At 32.2% G+C, this 24563-nt stretch overlaps 1 protein-coding gene across 18 annotated transcripts in view; it reads left to right on the forward strand.

Annotated features, from left to right (window-relative positions):
- GULP1 (GULP PTB domain containing engulfment adaptor 1) overlaps nucleotides 1-24563 on the forward strand; it is a 203932-nt gene that overhangs the window by 146293 nt on the left and 33076 nt on the right. For all 18 annotated transcript variants that reach the window (XM_039844216.1, XM_039844217.1, XM_039844208.1 and 15 more), the window contains 2 exons: nucleotides 13886-13957; nucleotides 20900-20998. In XM_039844216.1, coding sequence (XP_039700150.1) covers nucleotides 13886-13957; nucleotides 20900-20998 — 171 coding nt within the window. The remainder of the gene's footprint in view (nucleotides 1-13885; nucleotides 13958-20899; nucleotides 20999-24563) is intronic.

A 24563-nucleotide genomic window follows, 5' to 3' on the forward strand; every position in this document is an offset into this window, starting at 1 on the left:
TCAAAGTCCCATCATATATATGAAACACGTTTATTTTACCTTGTCAACAGTGAATCATTCAGTCAACTGATTATTTCTTTATGCTGCTGCTGAAGAACTTGTAGCCTAGTTTATGATTTATCTCTAGCAAAATTTATAGGATTACATGGCTTTTGACTACAAACCTATTTCTACTCTATATTCTGGCTTTATTTTTCTTGTGCTTCATTTTTCTAATTTTATCTTCTATTTATGAATTTTTTTGTAAGCAGAATTTATATTTATTAAAAGAGAAAATGAAGAGAATATAACTTAGGCAAATAGGAATTTGACATCTTGAAGTTAAACTATGGATGTTAACTTATAAATCAGTTTAGAATCCCAAACTCACTACAAAAAGAAATAATTCTAGAAAAGGGTCATTGAACTGCTGATCTATTGATCTGATGTTACTTTACTTATTTCTATTTTTTTTATGTTTCAATTACAGTTGGCATACATATTTTATGACTCCTTGTAAACCATTTTAAATCATTTTACTACATAGTGGAATATGTATATATATACAGTTCCATAGAAGGAACTATGCCTGGGTTTGGGTTTCTGGGAATTCAAGATCAGTCATCAGCAAAACCCCCTTTATCCTCCACCTCTCCTCTGAACTTTGCTTCTCGCTCCAAAGAAAACTGGCTGTCTTCTGAGGACACTTAATCTTCTGTTGCCTTTCCTACCCTCGAACGTTTTTCACAAGTGGTGTATATTTCCTCTGTACAACTCACCCCAGAACACCTGGCCTGGCAGGTGAATTTACTGTCCTTTCTCCTTAAAATCCCCAAGCCTTGAGTCTTGTGTTATCAAACTGTGCCACTCTCCCTCTCCTAATTGAAGTCATCTACATCCCCAGGTCACTCCTTCATTCCTTCAGTACTTTTGCTTCTGTTTTATTGTCATTTTACCCAAAATAATTACATACAAGGAAGAATACTATAATATACAGAATGGTCATTATAAGAACACATGCTCTTGTGAGGTAGTGATCTCCCTGTGAATAAATCTTCTCAAGCAAATAGACACAGCATGCCAAATCTTTGGATAAGGCCTATGACTGAGTCACCTATTAAGTGCAGATGTGCTATTCTAAGCTACCACTGGACTTATCGGTGTACAATTCTATTCATACAGAAAATTATAACCAATAGGTTAAATACTTTGTCCCCAAATCGATACGTCTATCTATCGATATATTAAACTTGGGACATATAAATTAGAGACATTGAGATCATTTACATATTTCCTGAATGCTATGCCTTGACCTTCATAAACTGGATTATTTAACAGGGCAAATTTCAGACTCTAACCGGTTTATAGTGACTGAACCAGTGTGCTTCTCTGATTACCTCAGACTAACTTGTACCATGTGGTTGACCAGCTGCACAACCTCATTGATGATATCACCACACACCTACATAGTACACTTAGACCGCTTACTGTAACTGCAGCTATGATTATAGTAACTTATCTAATTATTTACTTTATTAAATTTAGAAAAGAAGTTTCTGGAAATTATCAAATGCAACATACTTAGCACCTAATAAAGTTTTAGTGCAATGTTTCCTACAAATTTTAATCTCTAAAATTGATAAATAATACCCTATTTATTCACTTCTTTCCTTTTGTCTTTTGTCTTTTTGTAAACTACAGTGTCATGGATATATTTGCTAATATACATATATATTTCATAGCCTTTTTTAATTTCAGATTTCTACTTAACAAAATTCCTGCAGTTGTAATGGGACATTGAAATCATTGAGGAACTATTGTGACACTCTTTCCTTTTCACTTGCATTTATATAATTTCAGATAAAAAACAGAACTGATTGATTATAGTTGTTTTCTATAACATCTGGATCATATACTATGGAACGATTTATTTCAAGGAGACTCCTTGGCTTTTATTATAATATAGTTTTAGTTCTCCCACTTGATTAAGAGAGACACATCTATTAAATACTAATTTATTAAATACCAAGTACTAACCTGTATTGTCTTATTATCTCAAGCAATCTTCAGAATATCTAAATAGAAGTATCACTACCACTTTTTATAAAGAGTAGTGGATTTGGGATATATAGTAGATTGACAAAAAAAACAACTTAGTAACAGCAGAGCCAGTATTCAAATCTTAATCTCCATGAGTTCATAGATTCTTCTGAAGCACTATATAACTATGCAAAATAAAGTTTGACCTCCTCATTCAATAAATAGCCAATCTTTGATGACAATAAGGATTAACAAAAATAAAACCCTTGACTTCAGCGTTTACATGAGGATTTGTATTTTATACATCGTGTGTACAGGAAGTTGGTAAATTTGCTATCCCAATAACAAACCAAAAATTCAGTCAAAGTAGAGAAGAACCAACCACTACCTAAACTTATTCCTTCTCCCAGGAAGTATTTTTACAGCAGGAAGTCAAAGTACTCTGAGGAGCGGCTAGCAAGATTGTTGAGAGAGTCAGAAAAAGTTACTTGCCCTTCACCTGTCATTTTTTCCTTATCATTCACCCACTTTGCATTCCTTCCTGCAGGGCTGCTGGCAGGATTTCCACAGACATAGCTTGGCAGATGGGATTCTAGTGACTGAGGCCCCTCCAGTTCCAATGAGATGTCATCAAAGACTTAAAAAAGGCCCTTCACCAAGCTGACTGCTATATGAAATGCTATCTGACCTTCAGATAAAAAATTAATCATGTTAAAATGACAGTAACTCTGAGAGTCTCTGATAAAATTTCATTATGGAGTATATTGGGGCTTTATAGAGTGAGGCTCCCTGGGTTTGTATGAATGTTTCAACTTGGATATTCAATAACAGAATGTACATTTTTGGAGCAAAGACAGAATGCCATTTGTTTCCTAATTTTTACCTATAGCAGCATCCATAATTTCTGTGGACATACTGTGATTTCAATATTTATGCTAGATTAGCCCTGAAATGAAAGCAGATAAGTCTCATGATTCCAAAGCTATCATGTCCTTGCCCATACTTCACTTATTTGTTCATTTTAATGCCATTTATCGCTTTTAAATGAAAACAAATTAATCTCAGGATTGAGTCAGTATATGCACTTTATATTAAGCCTGATGGGCAAGGAATTGAAATAGCAAATCACAAAATGCTTAAATTAAAACTAGGTTAAAAAATAAGTAGCTTACTGTAAACTTTAGTCATATTAATAATGACAGGTATGTACGGTAAGAGTTCATCTCAAATACCAGCTCTACATTCTGAAAATAACAAATTTAAGTATTTGAGATATTAAATATATCATGGGAAATGGAAATGTATATAATTATTTTTTAGAAAAGGAATGTACTGTAATATAATTCTGTATATGTAAAGGGAAGTTTTTATATAATTTAGAATCATAATAATCTGGTTATTAAATTTTTGACATAGTCTAGTAAAAACATACAGGTTAATGTTAATACCAGGATTAGAATTTTCAAAGGGCAGCTGAAAAATACTCTCAAAAGCTATCCAGGAATATGTGAGGATTGATTTTTTTAAAGGCCAAGGAAAATCAAATAAAATCAGCATATAGTAGGGTTCAAACAAAACCAGTTAAGAATTATGGTGAAGACAAAGTGGTGCTAATTAGTGATAAATGTCTTCAAGTATTGAAAAAAATAAATAAAGTTGTCTTTAAAAAGAAAAAAAGCATGGACTTTAAAATATAAATTGTTAAACTGAAGTTAGAAGTATATACGAGATTGCCCTAATTGTAACAAGAGCATGAAGAAGAGTTGTGATAACGGAAGCAGAATAGTTGCTTACTTTTACTAACGGAGAAAGGAGAGTTAGGCTATTAGCTATGAAATAAAACAGCATATGTGCTCACTTCAGCATCTGATTGCAAGGCAGACTCCTTAATGTAGACAGACTTGATTGATTATGCAAAAACACAGTGATTCACTCCTTGCTCTGCTCCACTGTAGGAATTGCCGGGACCTTGCCACTACCGGATGCTTGATGCTTCTGTATTTCCCCATCTGTCACTTAATTAGCCAGAGAGTCACCAGCTTCCCAGTAGAATTATTTAAGCCCTATTAATAGAATTATGCTGAATCTATAAAATAAGACAGAAAGAAAAAAAAAAAAAAAGCCCTGACCCTTGTTGAAAATAATCAGTCACAAACCCTGCTTTTCTAACATTACTCCAGGATCTAGAACCAAATAATCAAAACTAAACATCGTTTAGGAGCATTTTTTGAATAAAAGTAAATGTTTATTGAATGCCTACTATTTGTCAAACACTCTACCCACACAACTTTTGCTCATAACCCACTTATAAGTATAGGAATATTTATCTACATTTTATAAAAGAAGAAACTGGTACTCAGAGGTGTTAAGTTTCACCAGAGCCCGAATTCAAGCCCTATGTTCATGTGACTCTACCTTTGGCATGGTTGCACCAAGCTGCTTCCAGAGAGATCTTTGACTTTTCTTTTCATCACTGTACCCAAATATGTGGAACAGTGCCTAGCACATAGTAGACTTTCAGTAAACAGCTGTTGAATAAAAGAAGGCCTGCTCTGGAGCAGAGCCTCCTCTCACTTGTGCCTCTGGGGGCACCTGATGGAAATGGATAGAACAGCACATTCATAGTTACTGACATACGCTTGTCTCGGTTTGTTCCAGATCTCAGGTTTTTGTTTTTTGATTTTTGATTTTTGTTTTCTTTGACTTTCCTTGTCTGTGTTTGAATCTTTAAATCTAGGAGATAAAACCCCAGGGATCGAATCCAGTCTTCTTTGCTTGCACCGTCATAGCCCACTAATGAAAGTTCTGCATGCTGCAATACTTCACAGAATTATCAGGCCATATTAATCATTGACAGAAAGTCTGTTAAAGAAATAAATAAGTTTCATTCATACTCATTTTTCACTCAGAAAATCTATGCACAGCCTAGCGAGATCTGAAAAGTAGATTTTTCTCCCTTTCTAAAGAAATGAGGAGAGCAATTTGAGTAGTAAAGTCTCTTAATGTGATTATTCACACTGATATTCAAGTGTGAAGGAGAAGTTCAGCTCGCAGCTAAAGATGCAATCTTCTCCAAAATGGCTTATGATTTCAAACAAATAATGATCACTTACAGCCAGAAAACTCCACTATGGGAATTATTGTTTATTTGGAAGCTTTTTTTGTTGTTACAGTCTATCTAAATTGTACTCAAATAATGAGTCTCTAGGTGGAGTGGAATGAAATAACCTATTAGAAAAAAAAACAGGCACCCTCTCTGGTCATTGAAGATAAGGTGTAGCCTATAAATGCATTAATAGGTCAGAGATTTGGGTCTGTTTTGTTCACTGCTGTATCCCTTGTCTAGAATAATACCTGACACAGATGATGCACAAATATGGAGATAATAATGATAGTTATTGATTATTATGATGATAATAATTAATAATACAGTGTCTCAGAAGAGAACTACTAGGAATGCTATACCTGAATTAGGAAGACACCAGAGCTTTTAAATAATGTTCTCTTCATAAGGGAGAAAAAAGAGATAAGGGGAGATAAGAGGGTTCTTGATATATTAGGGACTTCTTCAGATAAATATATTCTTTTTGGACAGAGTTCAGGAACACAAGCAGATTTGAGACAATCACTTTGTCAAAGTTTAAACCTGAATTAGAACAATAGCAGTATATTGCATTGCCAAAAGCTTAAGTTCCATTAAAAATTAAGAATAAGATATGGATACTTATTATCTCTATTATTCATCATTATTTTGTAACTAATACAGTAAGCAAAGAAAAATGAAACAATTGGTCACAGAATTAAAAAAAAAGAAAATGTATTTCACTTTTGATAATTATAATCCAGTAGACTCAAAGTTAAAAAAAAGAAAACACAAAAACTACTAGACTTAATAAGAGAATATGGTAAATATTCTCTCATTAAGGTAATATAGAGTAAATATTTTCTCTAGAGCAATAACTTGTTATATAGAATAAGAACATCTTATTTACCAAAACTATAAAGCACCTAGGAATATATTTATCAAAAAATAGTACTTGGCCTTTCCGAAAAACAATATAAATACTTATTGATGAGGTATCCACAAATAGGCATATTGTGTATAGATATTTTAAAAATCTCACTTGTCTCAAGTTTTGATTAAATTGCAGTGAGAATTAAGAAGAATATATGTTTTAAAGTGCCAATAAAATGTTTAGAAAAAAGTACACCTGCATGTGTCTTGGTAAGGATTCTAGCTGCCTCGAGCCAAAATTCAAATAATAGTAGTTTAAGACAGATTTTTTTCTTGTTTGCTTCACAGTCTATTGCAAGTGGGTTAGCTCTTTTTATTTCATTGTTGTGACTGTTATTTTATTATAATTTCTAGCATGAATTCAGGGATATTTACTCTGTGCCAGTCGCTGCTTAGATTTTCTCATTTGATTCTCACAAAAACACTCTGAGCTTATCTCCATTTTATGAATGAGGAAACTGAGGCTTTGAGAGGTTCAGTAAACAAATGGTATTTGGAAATTCAGGTTACCTAACTGTAAAGCCAATCCCTTAGATTTTAGGCATATCTCATAGTAGAGAAAATGTACAACATAAATCTTAATTAGCCAAATGCATATGGCATAAATAAGTATTATATATCCAGTACACTATATTATCTTTCATTCTATTTCTGCTTTATTTAAGGTAGCAAAAGTAAAGAATATGTATCAGAAAATTAGGAGGACTGAATTCCCAGCCCTACCTCTGCTACTAAGAAGCTTTGTGACCTTGAGAAGTCACTTCACCTTCCTGGTCCTCAGATCTATAAAATAACGGGGTTAGAATGAGAATGTCTCCACAGTCCACAGTCTTGTGGTTCTCCATGAGAAAATGGATTGTGAAGCCTGTCTAGCTCCAAAGCCCATGCTGGTTTTCTGTATAAGTTGAAGTTTGTTTATTTTTGTAATACTTCTATTTATAATAACGCGAATGAATGCCCTGTCTTTCATTCCACCTGTCTCATTCCTAAGATGTGAAGAAAGTTTGACTGTGTGAGGAGCCCCTGGGATAAGGACAAGAACTTGCTGCCTTTTATTGTGACTGTGTGAGTCAAAGCTCTATTTGAGAGACCTTGCACAGTGGGCAATGAGCACAGTTTCTTGTTTATAGTAAGTAGGTTTGTTTTGGCTTAAACTTTAAAAGTCTTATTTTAAAAGTGAGAGCTTATTAAAATAATATACTCCATATCCATGGAAAATAAGAACAGATGTAATTTAATACAAAATTACTATAATAAAATGAGAAACCTAAATACCAAATCAAATATAAAATGTAGAATTCTTAATACTGAGCCCAAGATTTTTTTATTATAAATCTTTATCAAAATTTCCTGGCCCTCCTTTAAAGGATAACTTTTAGAGTATTTATTTTAAAATTTAAAGTACAAATTTTATTTTTGATGGATCTACTTTTTTTTTTCAAGATTATGGTTTTGACAATTAAGTAATAGGTTTAAATTTGATTGATTTTGACCCTTCTTTAGCAATTGACTGTTACAATGTGCTTTTTAAAAATGATTTTTCCTGTATTGCTTGGCACTGTGGTATCACAAGTCAGCCAAATAAAGACTATAAAATTAAATTGGCTTACTCTTATATGGCTTATCTATTGGGTGCAGTTGAGTAGCTAGAAGGTTTAAATACTTTTTTAAACATATGCAGTCAAATTAATGCCAAGAAAATTAACCCTATCCTGTTTAAGGCTCTGCAGCCTTGGTTACAAAGATAGGGACATATCTTTTTATTTACATATTTTTAAATTTATATTTTATTTATTTTTCTATAATTAAAATATCTAGTGGTCATTATGCTACCAATAGTTATTTAACCTTGATGTTAGTTAAAGCTTTTATGTTGTAAAAAGTAGAAATTATTTTCCCTTAATATTTTAAAATAATTATATAGCAAACATGTACATAAATTGCAATATTTTGAATTTGATATAAATAAAACATTTCATTTATTTCTGTTATAAGTTAGCTTCATATGTTAAATAGTGTCAAACTTCATAGCATTTAGGCTTAGTAACTCTTTAGTTAATTATTTTAGTGATTATTAATCTGGCATTAAAAAATAACATTCTGCATTATTCAGAGAGTGATTCTAAAAGCATTTGAGGAAGCAAACAAAGTAAATAATATAAATGCCCATATGATGTCCAACACTGCTCTCTACTGGCAAAGAAGCAAGTCATAAAACAAACTTGACTTAAAAGTGAAAAAAAGTCAATTTCAAATAATATGCGAAAATGAAGGTGGAATCTTCAAACTTTCACTCATTTTTTTTGCAAAATGCTTATTGTAGACATTATTTACTACAATGAAAGAAATAAAATAAATGAATACAGACATCACTTGAGATTTGTTTTTAAAAGTTGGTATTATTTTAATTAATTGAAAAAAATTATGGGAATTGTGGAAAATATTAAGCCAAAAATGAAATATCTTAATAGAATTTTAGTTAAAAAGTCTCTAAGTATTTTGTATAGAATAATGAGTTGGATGACATTTTTATGTTTTTCATTTCAACAGACTGCAGCCTCTTATATACCTACTGTGGGTATATCTGCTATGTTTTCAATTGCATTGAGTGGAGAGATGCATATGTTGGAATATTTGTATGACTATATAATTAGCTTTTTGTAGTATCAGAAATTTGCTCTATAATTGTCCATGTCTTTATAGAAGATTTTTTTTCAATTTTATTTATTTATTTATTTGTTTGTTTGTTTGTTTGTTTGTTTATTTTACTTTTAGGCGAGGCGACCCTTGGTTGACTCACAGATTGCAAAGACCTCGTCAGCTTACAATCCCTTATTTTTTATTTTTTACACCTACAGCGCATGGTCTTCCTAGGTGGTATCTCATCCAAGTACTAACCAGATCCAACCGTCCTTAGCTTCAGAGATGAGACAGGATTGGGCTTGTTTAGGGTAGCATGGCCATAGACAATATAGAAGATTTTTAAAAGATATTTTGTAGTTTGTATAACCTGTGGAAAATATTTGCCATGTTGTCAGACCTTTTAATACGTAGACTAATAATACACAAAATATTTTTAAATTGTTATCATCTTACTTTTCGTAGTCTAACATATTCTAAATGTCCCTTTTGTGCTTTTTATCATTCTTGTCCATATTGCTTAGGAGTCATATTCAGTGTTTTAATCTTAACCCTTTTTATAACTCAACTAGTAGTCAAAATTAAAAATATATATACACATATGTATACACACAATAACATCCAATAAATCAATCATATACAATAATTAAAGAGTAATTTTCTTTGTTTTCAGAAGTTTGCCTAATTCTTACTTTTTTTGTAACATGAATTTGAAAGATAGCAAACAATATTTTCAATGATATTTACCTCTTGGTCGTGAGATAAAAGTCAATGTTTATTTTTATTGATACACTTTTATGTAGTTTTAAAATTTCCTATAGGGAACATACATTACTATTAAAGTACAAATATTTATTCATAATGTTAGGTAGCCAGTCAGACATGAGCGACAGGGGAACAAGCAGGGACACAGCCTAGAGACCATCCAAAGAACACCCTATTGGTAGGACTGGATGGCCATAAGCTATGGCTTATTTAATCTGGCCACAGATGACTGCATCCTAATACTTCATGAGCCAATCACCTAGGAATCCCTTTGGAACCACTTATCAGGTCCCAAATATAAGCAGACCTTCCCACTTCTGCCTTGTTACAGCTCTCTTTGCTGAAAACCTGCTCCTTACTTGAGGCATACTCTGTCTTATCTCTTTACCTCCCAAATTCCACAGGGCTGCAGCCTACCTTAGCATGGACCATCTCCATCTAAACTGTACTTTTAATAAAACTTACTTTTTCTAAATCTCACCAACCTATAGTTCTTTGCTACATTGGCGGGGAAGAACTGAGGGACAACACACAACACCACTGTCCTCTTCCTCCCCCATGCCACTGGGGCAAGTGAATTTCACATCACCCTAGTGGTAACAAGTAAACTGAAAAATTTTGTTGCAGAGTTTCAAAGCATTTTGCACAATTGTACTTAGGGAAAGCCTAATGCCTGATCATTAGACAAGAAAAAATATGTGCTGAATTGAGTGTCATCGTTTTCGGTCTATGAAGAAAAATAATTGATAACATTTTGACTACTTAAAGTAATAAAAAATGGCACCAACTGTTACCACTTGCCACAGAAAACATAACTTTTTCGTTTGCTCTTTGCCACACTGAAGAATAACACTGAATGAATCTACATGTATAAATCAAAAACAGTCTGATATATGATACTCTCTTCTCATCATTATTTTTTTTCTGCCACATAGAGGAGCTAAGACATTAAAGTTACTAAAATATAAAGGCAATTATTTTTACTTAGTTTAAAATGTTAATTATACCAATGTTCCATTTTCTTAGAGAATATAAAAAATAAAATGTAAATACCCAACAGAACAGAAACATTTTGAGATTCACTTTTTTTCATTCAACTTAATTCTCTTGAGATCCACCGAGTTGTTGTATGTATCAAGAATTCATTCATTTTTATTGCTGAGTAATATTCCTAGTACAGATATTTGTATAATCAGTCACTCACCAACCAGTAAGAGCATGGGAAATCAGGACAGACAAAGGATAGAAATCAACAGTACAGTGTCAGGTGGAGCCCCAGCCTCAGCCTGATTCCTAAGGAAGCTAACATTACACCTTAGAGTTTACCCCAGCTCCAAGCAAAGGGACCAGGTCTTTGTATTTCCACACCAGCCATTGGCTAAAGAATGTGGGAGAAACAAAAACTCCCAGGTGCTTCCAGCTTTTAGTGATGGCAACATGACCTCATTGCCCAGGGAGAGTCCTCTGAAGGTCCTGAGTGTGAGCCATTACCAGCAAAGCATGCGGAAGCTAGTGGATGGGCCTCAGCGCTAGTAAAATGGATCCAAGGAGAGCTGAGTAGGCACCAACAGTACCCACAAAATTCTAGTGTCTTCCCTAATCATTAAATAAAGGAATGGCAATCCCTCATACTTATAAAACACTTTGCATTTTACAGAGGGTTTTTTTATTTCATTTCATTGTAATTGACCTTCAGAACAATTTTGTAATGAGAAAAGAGAAGTATTATTCTTACTTTTCAAGAGTCGAATAAAGCAGAGATTAAGTGACTTTTCTGACCTCTTCATATTCTAAGCCTGGAATTTATTCTCGCATGCTGCATCATATTTAAGAGTTTTATAAATATTTTATGTAGACATATGGAAAGCATGTAAATATGATTTATTTAATCTAAGAATCATGATGACTTTTATTAAAAATTCAGGAAATATTATAAAGAATAATCTACTTGTTTGTTTGAAAACTATTTCCATTTAGGTCATCTAACGTTACATAGAAAAATTGAGTTAAGTGGCAAGTTCCTTATTAGTTATATATACAGATTCATTCCCACCATTATTCAAGGCTTCTCTCTGTGTTTTATTACTCAGATGGTTTAATTAAAGCCAATGCGAAAGAAATATATTAAAAGGTTCCTGGAGCACAGCAAGAGGTTGATTCATTTAGAATGTTCTTGGAGTTTTTCCATAATATTCCCATATGGTCCTATTTACATATAATACTTACGACTCATGACATTTCTGCCAAAGTATGACTATTCTTCCCATAAATATTTCCAGTAACTCTTACAGTCTGTTATTGACATATCAGACACTTCCTTCTTCTAGTTCAAGAATCACTTACTAATAAAGAGCCTACCTTTGCCTCCCTGTTCCTGTCAGCGCTAGACCACCCACTCATGTGGAATCTCTCAATGATAAATTCAAAGATGCTGAGGATGGGAATTTACCCCATGGATTTACTCAGAACTGAATAGTTCCAATTGTGTTAACCCCTCTTTTGTCACTTGAACTCTTTATCCTTTATGATCTAAAACAGTGCTTTTCAAACCTGGTGGCACATTTAAGATCACCTTTGGAGCTTGAAAATACACAGATGCCCTGGCATTGCCCCAGACCAATTAAATCAGACTCCTAGGCACTGGTCTAAGTTTGAAACTCCTATGTGATTCTATCATAGAGCAGTCAAGATTGAATACATGGATCTGAAACAGAAGAAATGTGACGGTTCTATTGGTGTCAGAATAGATTTGGCTATCTCCCACATTTTAGCTTCAGGTTTTCAATTCCTCTTAAGCTAAGAATTTCTCTATTGATTTGGGTCTTTTTGCAGGCCTAGTCAACCAACTTGAGTCATACTGAGCAAACCAAGTGCCTATGATATTGTATCTAGGCCCTAGTAGCAGCGAGCGATTTGATATAGTTTGAACATATTAGGAAAAAGAACTATTGTAGCTTATAGAATCTGAGAAGTAAAACTTTTTTCTTTTTTTTTTTTTTTTTTGGCGTTAATGCTTCTGAGCTTCATTTTCTCTCCATCATGAGCTCATCAGAACAGAGATCATCAGTAACCTCCTGTATTTTCAGCTCATCTTTTGTATCTTCCTTCCACTATCTTCTTGATCTGTTACTATTTTCTAACTCTGTTCCTTAGACTTTAGTACAAAGAATCACCTGTGATGCTTTTAGAAATAGATTTTCTAGCCCTACCCTTAAAGATGCTGATTTATTTGACCATGGAGTCTGCATTATTATAATTTAACCTGCTCCTTGTGTAAGTTCTCATGCAGTTAATACAGAGAGCTTATTTTGAAAAGCAAGACTCTAATTTCTTTCATTTTTATTGTTATTTTTTTTCAAGAATGAAAGGAATAAAATGCGATTTGAAAAGATACCATGACATTACTGGTTTTTTTTGTTGTTGTTCTCTTCCATTCTATGAGCTAATACAGAAAAAAAACTGTATTTAATCATTTGGTGTAAAGTGTACACACACATATCTATAAATATAAAAGGTGATTAATTAATTATGACTCATTTTGGGATAATTAGTAGTATGTGACAAAAGTCTTTGGAAAATTAAATACACTTAATGAATTTAATAATTTTCTATTTGTATAGAAATAATTTTATGGAATAAAATACTCATATTTCAACTCTAATTCGTCTTGAACATTTTACGATATTGGACTTCTGTTTAGGAGGAATGTCTCTCCAGGATAGAGATTTTACTACAATATGTTAATTATTATGATTTATTTGTTATTTTTTTATTTTTTATTTTTTGGTGGAGGATAGGTCACATTTTAACTAAAAACCTTCAGGGATATTTGAAAAATTAGTAAAAATTATAGGTCATGTATGTTTTATTTTTAATGTAGCTTAGCTTACAGCTTTGGTGGATGGTATGTATTGGATATTTTTTAAAGTTTATCTTTTAAAGTTTTATGTGCTAATGAGTGTTATAATTGGAAAACAGAAAAATGTTGGTTATAAAGTATATTAAACCATATTAATATCTTAAATATACCATTGAAATTTAAGTAAAGTAGCAAAAGCATTTATATGCTTTAAATTTACAGATAACATTTAAAAAATTTTAAATATGTTTTAAATATTAAAATTTGAGGTCAACTTTATTCTTTTGAGCCCAATGATAAAACGTTTTTTCTTTTCAGTTAGAGTTTTCTTTCCAGTAAAAATTTGCAAGTAAAATATTTAGGAAAATGTGTTTTTAAAAAATCTTTGATTAATAATTGTATGCGATTGAATATATGTGGACATTTTTATATAACCTAAAATAATATAAATTAATAACCTGTATTTAATTAGGATTCAGATTTGTATTACCAACATCATTCTGTTATGTGGTGTTATACTTCAAAATGATATAATGATATATGATGTAGTAAAGCCTACATTGTGTCTCACAAATGACCATTTTCAGTTTCTTGGCAGTACGGAAGTGGAGCAGCCCAAAGGAACAGAAGTTGTGAGGGATGCTGTAAGGAAACTAAAGGTAGGGAAAGCCCTTCACATAAATGTCTAGTGTATTGATCCTGTCTTCAGTCATCAGTAGATTGATGGAAATTCAAAACATGAATAACTGTGGTAAGTATGGCTTCATTATGTTAAAAATGAACTATTAAATAAATCATCAGATCAAAGAAATATATTTAATAATGAGTATGTACACATCATTATTTTTCTGAATGTGGCATACTCTTCGTAGTTTTTGACATTCAGTATCTTGCCTTTACTTTGTTTGGACAATGTGGACTCATGTCCTAACTCATAAATTGGGAATGGTATAACAACTGTCTCTAATAGTTAGAATATCATGCCCACCAGTTGAAAATGTGGAGTTCAGAGTTGTTCCAAAGCAGAATTTTGCAGTGACACTGTATGATAAAGATGTCCTAATGGACAAATCCAAGAGGACAAATCCTAATGGACAAATGAGTGAGCATGGGAAACTGGTGAGATTAAGAGCCAGAAAAGACATTTAATAAGCAACTCCACATACTTCTAATTAGCAAATTCCTGAGAAAAATCTTATATATCACACATCTTTGAATGGTTTTTTTTTTAATTGTATGACATCTGCAAAGACATTGTTTTCAGCAAGATTTTAACATTTTAATTGTATGACATCTGCAAAGACATTGTTTTCAGCAAGAATTTTCATCTTTTTTGTTGAGATATAATTAACATATAACATTACATTAGTTTCAGGTACACAACACAATAATGAGATATTTGTATGTATTATGAAACAGTCACAGTAAATCTAGTTAACCTCATCAGCACACAGTTACAATTATCTTTTCTTGTGATGAAAACCTTTAAAATCTACTCTTTTAGCAACTTTCAAATATATGGTACAGTATTATTAACTGTAATCACTATGTTGTGCATTGCATTCCCAGGACTTACTTATTTTATACCTGGAAGTTTTGTACCTTTTTATCTTCCCCACCACCACTACCCCCTCTGGCAACCAAATCTGTTGTCTGTATCTATGAGTTATTATTATTATTTACAGTCTATGTATAAGTGAGACTATATGGTATTTGTATTTTTCTGTCTGACTTATTTCACTTAGCATTATGCCTTCAAAGTCCATCTGTGTCTCAAATGGCAAGATATTTTTCTTTTTATGGCTGAATAATATTCCATTATATGTATCTTTATCTACTCATCAATCAGTGGACACTTAGGTTGCTTCCATCAGAATTCTCATCTTTTTCTTATTGAGAAAAAGAAAATTGTAATGTAACATACCACTACAACAGATTCTCAAATTATGTCATTTCACTCAATATTGTTTTGTTATAATGATAAGATGCTGCAGGAACTTAACTCTTGTTTATATCAATTAGCCTCTGGTGAAATTAATTTTATTATAAATCGTTTCACTAAAGTTTCAGGGACCTATTGACACATTAAGGACTTACTGTACTTCATTTACACCATTAATTGTTATTCTCTGTAGCTGTTCTCACAATATTTTTGAGAAACAGCTCTTCTCTAACTTTATTTAGTTCAGAGATTACACAGTTGTTTCACAGGAAGATTAAGTCTCAGATTGTGCCAGGCAAAGTCATAAACACTAAAATTACTTTGCTTAGAGAATGTCATATTAATCTATTAGTGTTTAAATTGAGAAAAATTGAAGAGGGATGGTTTGTATTCTGGGTGAAGAAATAAAAGTGGATACTATTTTTATCCATTCATTTTATATGTAAATATTTTATCTAATGTTTTAAGTACATATGCTAAAATGTCTTAAGGTGATATTACTCCCATTTAGACTAGCTAACCATTTCTTTCTACTACTCATTAGATAATAATTCAGACTTGCCCTTCTTTTGCCAGAATTTTTAGGTACTAGCAGAGAATTTAGAATAAGATTCTATTTAAGTGTTCGGAATGTTTCACACTTTTGAGCATGAGTCCAGCTTCACTATAGTCAAAATGTTTTATAAAAGAATAATAGTATTTATATTTAATGTTTCTTTATACTTAGAAAATTCTCTATTCAGTCAACCAGATCCAAAACCAAAATAATTCAATTACATAATGGCTAGATAAAATGTAGAGATAGTTGCAATGAAATGATTTAGAAACAGTGGCTAGATTTTATAGATTTTTGTGGGACTTCATGTGCATTTCCTATGTCTTTTCATGTTTGGAAATATACTTTGTTAAGAAAGGAGTATGACTTCCAAAAAGATAAAAATTACAGAGTCTGGAATGTGATTTCCAATAAGATAAAAATTACAAAGTACAGTTTAAAAATGCGTATTTCATTAAGAGTAGTTTTGTCCTTCAGATATCTTCCAGAATATATAATTAGCAATCTTTGCTCTACTGATTGCAAAAATTTTGTAGATCAGGAAAATCTATCTGAGGGTAATTATTCATGAATTAATGAATAAAACAATGCTTTTTAAAATCTATTTTTCATTTATTTTTTTATGTGTGCATCAGAGGCTACAATGCAAAGTATGAGTATTTACATTAAAAAAAATAATTCATGCCCTCTCTCCTCTTTAATTCTGTTGTCATGTCAAAATGGCCAGAAGATGGTGCTATGGCACTACTAAAAGAAAAGAAATTTGCTCTTTAAGTCTGCTTTGTGTGCACATCCCCCATTTTAATTTCCTGCTTAATTTTCTTAAACATGTATTCTGACTGCTTTTTTAACCGCTATAGTTTAGTATTTTATTTTATTTGCTACATAAAGTAACTTTTTATTTATATTTACTAAATTTTTCAAAAGTTAGCAATATTAATATGTTGGCTTCTGACATTAAAGAAGAATTTGCAATTTAAGAATGCAATATGATGGAAAACTTAAACGTTTTCAATAATCAGTTTTTCATGCTTCTATGTTCAATGATGCCTGATTATGTTTTAAGAAAAATTTTAAAAATTTGATTTATTTTATTACGTACTCTTTTTCAGTCACTTAGTGGAGAATTTATAGTTTATAAATTTTTCTTACATGTACTCATTTTTATAAATGTTAAAGTTTTTACTTTCAGATTCTATATTTGTCAAAACAACATATTTTCTTGTCTTGATCATGTTTTAGCCTAAGACTTAAGAAAATACAAAATTTTCTAAAATGTAATCATTTAAACACCCTTTCAACTTCTATATATTTAATATCATTGTAATTGTAATGAATTTAATTTTTAAGTGTTTTGTTTTTAGTAATACAACTAATGTAAATGTTAGAGGACTCAATATATATCCTAAACAATCTGCTTAAGTTTACATGTGAATAAATATTGATGCATAGATCTAAATCTTCTTGATTTCTCTGAGAGATAGCAAGGGGATAGCATTCCTGGACCTCAGTTTTAGAGAAGAGACCCCTACCCTGATGGAGCTAAATTAGAATTACTTGAAGCTACCTCAAGGAATGTGGCCTTGGAGATTACTGTTGAGTTCAATTAAATCTAGGTCCAGAAGATTTTTCATTCGATCTCACTTTCTCTGTGTAACATGACACTCTGTTTTGTTTTAGTTTTATAATCACCACAATAAGTCTAGTAGTTAACATCGATCATCATACATAATCAGAAAATGCTTTTTCTCATGTTGAGGACTTTTAAGACCTTCCCTCTTAGCAACTCTTGAATATACAATGCAGTGTTATTAACTACCGACCACAGTCACCATGCTGTACATTATATCCCCATGGTATGACACACTGCTCTGGTCTTCATAACAGTCATTTAATTAATAAAATGGTTAGAGCTTAATTTAATTACAAACATACATACATAGCTGATTTCCCTATAGGATTTTAAAATAATTTAAAAGTAGGATTTAAAATTATTTTAAAATATTCCCTATAGGAATAAATTAACAATTAAATATAAGAACCACAAAGAGGAATAATAGCTCAGACTATTTGGCCCAAAGTGAAAAATTTATTAATTTTCTTGCCTAATGATGTATATTTCATTAGTTATATAGTTAGATTTCATTTTTTCAAAAGTACTCTGAGAAATGAATACAAATTGTGTGGTGATGACATTTAAACTCAGTAGTGCTCCTTTAAGTTTTCTTTAGCTCTTCTGCTTACTTCCAGGGACATATATTTCACTAAGTACTTTATGCATTTTGAGTAATACTTCATCTTTCCCGTCATTTTATGGTGATAAGTTTGTTTTTGTTTGTTGTAACCAGCTATTCTCCAAGATGTTTAAACTTTACTCCCCTTTAAATAATTTTTATTGGATAATTACATGCAAGTTTTAAGGGTAGAACACTATTTAGAAGATCAAACAATGAATTCCCTTAAGCTAAAGTTGAAAGAAATTTGCAAAAAATGTCTTTAAGCGTTAATCTTCAAATAGTAAATAGGGAGAGAAAAGACTGTACTGTAAGTTAGAATGATGAGCATGTCTTCAACATAGAAGTTTCAACAAGTGTTTTGGAATACAGTTAAGAGGTCTACAAGTAAGAGAAGAGACTTGGAGTTAGAGGGAACATGTAAACTATAGAATACAGTAATATTAAATTTCAGAAAAATGGGTTGAATGAGAATATTATACTCTGTCTAAAATACAGATTGAATGAATATAACCTTAAGCATGAGTGTCTTGCAACATTTACTCAACAGTCAAGGTCAATAACCAGTATAAACCTTGGTACACGTGAGAATAGAACTGGGAAGTTCATTTTCTAAATAAAGAAAATCTGTTGTGCAAAAGAAAAGAGTTATTTAGTGATGAGTAGCTGCACAACTAGGTTGTAGGTCTGACTGCTGCAGACCCATTTTATTGACCAAGGTATTAGACTGGATGACTTACGAATCTTTGAACACAATTGCTTCATCTTGCTATGAAGCAGAGAAAAAGGCTTCACATGCCTTAGATCAGATATTTTATGTTTATCTTTCTTTATCTCTTTCTCTTGTTTCCTCTTCTCTTCCTCTCTTTGTTTTTTCTACCTCCAGTCCCTATTTACTTCCTTTCTTCATTTCTCCCATTATTTCTTCCCTTTATTTTTCCTGGCAGAAAAGAAATATCTCAACAGATAAGTTTAATATTAACAGTTGTTTTGTGATAGACTTTTTGGAAACTAAAAGAGGTCACAGGAGTGGTTGTGTCCAGATGTGAAAAAGGCCTCAAGAGCCAGTGCTCATTGTTTCTGGAGAAGAACAGCCCCTAGGACTGTAGCTTTTAGTGTTTCTGCAGCCCGGGATGGGAATGGTTGTTCATGTTCATTCACATAGATGGATTTTTTAAGCCTTCATATGTGAACTTCCCCAAATTGTTTTAATTATGCAAATGCAAGAAGGAGATTATGAAGGGAAGAGAAACAAAATTAATCCACTTTCTTTGAGAGAGAGCCGGGATAATTTTTAACAGTTTTCACTGAAGCAAAACAATTTTCTTGAAGACAAAAAAAATTCTCTGGCATATATTGCTAGAATTCATGTGCAGAATGTAAGAATGCTGGATACAAAAGAAAGGAAAGAAAGAAAGCTGCCTACATTCATAGAACATAACAGACAGCAAGCTAAAAAGTTATACCACCTAAAATGGGTATAAAGGGAGACACTCCCCCTGGCATATAAAGGGAGACACTTCAAGGCATTCGTACATGCATTAATTATATTATTCTCTATGTCAGAGCAAGGCCATGAAAAGAAAAAAAAGGCCTTATCCACTCTCTGCTCCAGGATTGAACTATACCATGTGTATTCACATCTGCCCTAAATTAGAGAGAAATGCACAATGCAAGTAAATATGACACACAAAAGAAAACTGAAACCCTACCCTGCCTTATGTGCAATCTATTTTGAGTCAGTTTAAGATGATCGTATGCGGAAAAGATGCTATATTAGGAAATGATGTTTGGAAGTTCTAAAAGTGGACTAAGAAATCCTATTCTTTTCAATAGGTTTTTTCATTTCTTAAAATGGTGGGGAAAGGAGGAAAGAGGGAATGTAGGGGGAGAAAAGCATTGCTAGACAGATCAGAACACTCAGAAAACTTTAAATTTCAGATAAACAATGAATAATTTTTTAGTATAAGTATGTTTCAAATATTGTGTGGGATATGTTTATATTAAATAGCATATATGTGTTATGTATGTATACATATAGAATGTATATGTGTACTCTAAAATGATAAAAGTTTAAAAATGTATTCATAGTTTAATATTCATATTTAACTGGGCTCCTGTAATTTTTTTTCTGGCACTAAATCTGACAATGCTATCAGAGAGGCAGACATTTCATATGCTTAAGTACATGATTATTCTGACTTTCTTTTTGATTTTTTTAACAGAACCTAACAAGCATTTTCATACACTTAAGAAGATACAATTAGTACTACTATGAAAGCATTAAAAAAAGTTTACATTTTCAAGAAACTCACTACATTTGTAATTCTAGGCTGAGTCTAACTCTGAGTACTATATTTTAGCTGGAATAATTACATCATTTCTTAGCTTCAGTTTGAATATAGTAATCTGTCTCCTTTTATTCATTGGTTTGGTTAGGTAAGACTGTATACCAAACAAGGTGAGTCTAGAAATTGCAAAGATGGCACATCCAGTACTGATGGACTTCAAGTTTTCTAATGGTATTAAAATCAAGAGATCCCCAGGACAAAATAATTTATCTCTGCTTATCTTCCCCGAAAGATTTTTCTTTTTCTCAACTGATATGAATACAATTTTTAAAATACCATGAAAGAAGTACATTAAAATTGTTTTTTAAAAGTTATTAAAAAGTAATCTGATTTTAATGATGATAATGGTAAGTTACTTGATTTCTAAAATTTTAAAGCTATTTGTTGTTCATAAAATATTTTATAATGGGCAATAATTTCATGAAAGTTCAATACTGAATTCAGACTCTATATATTTGTTCATGTTCATTCTCCATAGAAACAGAATTACAGTTTTGTGAATAATATTTCATTTGTAGTTTGCAAGGCATATCAAGAAATCTGAAGGCCAGAAAATTCCTAAAGTTGAGTTGCAGATATCAATTTATGGAGTAAAAATTCTAGAACCCAAAACAAAGGTAAGGCTTATTTTTGAATGTCAGAAGCACTCTAATATTTAATTAATTGTAATTATATTCCTATTTTAATAAATAAAATATCTTACCAACTGGAACTATTTAGTTCTCAGTTAATGATCATTTAAAACTAGGATATTTAATTTAGGAAGAAAAACAACTTTTGGACTTATGCTCTGAGTGGTCTGTTCTTCATCCTGTGTTTGAGATGTAATAATTTATATTAAGTGCATTCAGTAGTACTTAGTCTTATATTTAGGAATTTTCCTTCACTTGCTGTGAAGGAGATGCATAAAGTATGGCTCACTGAGTATAAGAGAAGACAAAAGCTGTGTGTTGTTTCTTAAAACATCCTGGACTGACTCTTATTGCCTGTAGACATCATCACTGTGTATTTTATTGGGGCTGCCATTATAAAATACCACAGACCTGATGTCTCAAACAACAGAAATTTATTTTTCACTATTCTGAATGTTGAAGTTGGTTTCCTCTGAGGCTTCCCTCCTTGGCTTGCAGATGGCTGCTATCTTGCAGCCTCTTCACATGGTCATCTACATACACCACCCCTGGCGTCTCTTTGTGTGTCCAATTTTCTTTTGAGGACACCAGTCAGATTGGATAAGAAACCACCCTAATGACCTCATTTTAACTTAATCACCTCCTTCAAGTGTTTATCTCCAAAGACAGTCACATTCTGAGGTACGAGGGCCTACAGCTTTAACACATGAATTTAAAGGGAACACAATTCAGCCCATTAACACAGTATAAACTTAAACTTCTTATATTTAAGAGCCTTTTTCCCTAAAAATCCAATGAAAAAATTTTAACAAAACCTATTCTGGCTTCACATTTATTAATATGTACTCATTATGGACTGAATTGTTCCTACCCAAAATTCCTATGTGAAAGCTCTTAACCGCCAATATGACTGAATTTGGAGATAGGGCCTTTAAGGTTAAAGTTAAATGGGGCCTTAATCCAATGTGATTGGTGTCTTTATTTAAAAAGGGAGAAACATGAAGGATGCATGAGCACAGTGGAAAGGTCATATGAAGACACAACAAGAAGGTAGCCATCTGCAAGCTGAGAGAGACTCCAGCAGAAACCAAACCTGCTGACATCTTGATCTTGGACGTCTAGCCTCTAGAATTGTGAGAAAATAATTTTGGTTATTTAGGCTACTAAGTCTGTGGTTTTCTGTTATGAGAACTCTAGCAAACTAATATAGTACTTTATTTGCAATGCCTAAAATTATTGTTTAGAAATTTTGATAAGACCATGAACATCACTTTGGAAAAATTGATTAACATTCAACTCCAATTATTTTACAAATACATAATGCGAGTGCTTTCCTCTAACACTGTAGCATGGTTACTGATAAATTAATTCAATTTGAAATCATCAAGGAAACCCTGACCTGTAAACAGATTATGAGACTATTTTCCACAGTTCTGCAGCTTTACACCAGTCCAGTATTTGCCATTGATACCTTCATCTATGTGCATACCATCCCTAACAGTGGTGTCTGTGGACCAGCATCATCTGGGAGCTTGTTAGAAATGTAGAATCTCAGGTCCCATTCCAGACCTACTGAATCTGAATCTGCAGTTTAAGAAGAAATACAGTGATTCTTATGTACGCTGAATTCAAGGAGTTCCGGTGTAGTCGTAGTCTGCTGGCTACATCAGTAGCCCACATTTTCGAATTATAGTCTATGGAGTACTTGCATTAAAAATACCTGAGCCGTTTGCAAAATTAAGTTCTAAAGCCCTGTCTTAGCCTAAAGAATCAGAATCTCTGTGGAAATTCTGCATTTTTAATGTATTTGAGGATAACTGGACTATGGCATGGGTGCACCCACAGTTATTGTTCAATTCCAAATTAAAGAACAATGTATGACATTCCTTCAGACTTTCCAGCCATGAATATAAGACCTCCCACAACTATCCCGTCTAATTTATTCCTGTTATTCACATTTAGTATTAAGTAACAAAAAGTTGGACACTACTTTGGTTATAGCTACCCCTAAATAACTACTGCTGAGGTGGCTGAAAGCAGACAAAGAAGTAGTGAAAGGATAGTGGAGGTTTCTATTCAAGCATATAATTGAATATAGTGTGTGTGTGTGTGTGTGTGCGTGCGGTATGTGTATAGTTTGCTTGGAAACAAGGCCGTTAAAAGTGAGGCATTATCTGTTGAACAGGTGGGTTGGCTGAGATGAATTCATTAAGCAAATGATAGTTACAAAAGAACGGTAGGTTGTGGAAATAATAAAAGTAACACTGCAACCAAAAGCATACCAACCAAAGTCTAGTCTTATGCACAATTTAAAAATAATAATAATCCTAGTCCTACATTTCCTTTTTAAAATTATGTAGCTAATGTTCAGCCAGAACACGTCATTTGTAGGCCATGTTTAAAGCTTCTTCTAAGCCATATAGATCCTATAACTGTTTTGGAGTGTATGCGTGTACAATTAATTATTAACTCAGTTTCTTACATGAATCTTTAGGACTTGTCAAACTACACCTTGAAATATGATAATACACTTTATGTATCATTTATATGTGTTCTTGTTCTTTTTGATTTGAGCCTACCCATAATATATCCTAAACTATAAAAATTTCACCAATACCATAATCTATGAATTATAATCTATAAAACCATGCTATTGAACATTATATTGTTATTGAACATTATATTGTTATTGAACATTATAATGCTTCAACTTTTTCATTAATTAATACAAAGTTTAAGTATTTAAAAAGTGCAAATATGATTTCATGCAGTATATGGAGAAAACTTCTTTAGTGTTTAGAATTGATAGTTTCTTAATGGCATATCCTTACAAAAGCACAAAATATAAAGATTTAAAGATACTATAAGATCACTAACACTAATAATCATTTAATTTATTTTTAATTATAATCTCAAGTATGATTTAGTAATATGTACATAATGCAAAAAGTAATGGTGAGCAGAGACAGGGATGGATCATGTGAATGCAAATGTAACATAATATTATCAGCTGGTGATTGTAGAATTCCCCATCAGTCTCCTATAATAATGAGTTTCCGCAAACAGCCTGTCAACCACATCATTCTGTTCCCTAAACTCTTACTGTCAAATCTCCATACCTCCCCCAACCTAAACCCCATTTACAAAACATCAACAAGGTAGGATTCAACTCAATGTAATTATACAACTGACTTTTGATCACCGTATTTTGCTTTACCCAAATCAATAACACCAGTGCTTTTCTTTTGTCACAAAGTATCTATTTTCTATACTTGATAGCTAATTTTCAAAAGGCCCAATAGAATTTCCCCCAAAAAAGTAAGTTATCTAAGCTTTTAATGGGAAAAAAGCATCTCTGTTTTTATTCCTACCAAACTTGAAGAGCTATCTGAAGTTTTAAAATCTTTGAAATGTCTTATAAATTCAATTTTATTACATATGAACAGAGAGCAACTGACTCTTTACCCATATATTACATATGAACATAGAATATCTTACTTTTAGTGTGCACATAGAATGTACCATTTTTTGAATCCATAAAAAACTGTGG

Source organism: Pteropus medius, unplaced genomic scaffold, assembly GCF_902729225.1.
Source record: "Pteropus medius unplaced genomic scaffold, Ma_sr-lr_union100, whole genome shotgun sequence".
NCBI classification, from domain to species: Eukaryota; Metazoa; Chordata; class Mammalia; order Chiroptera; family Pteropodidae; genus Pteropus; species Pteropus medius.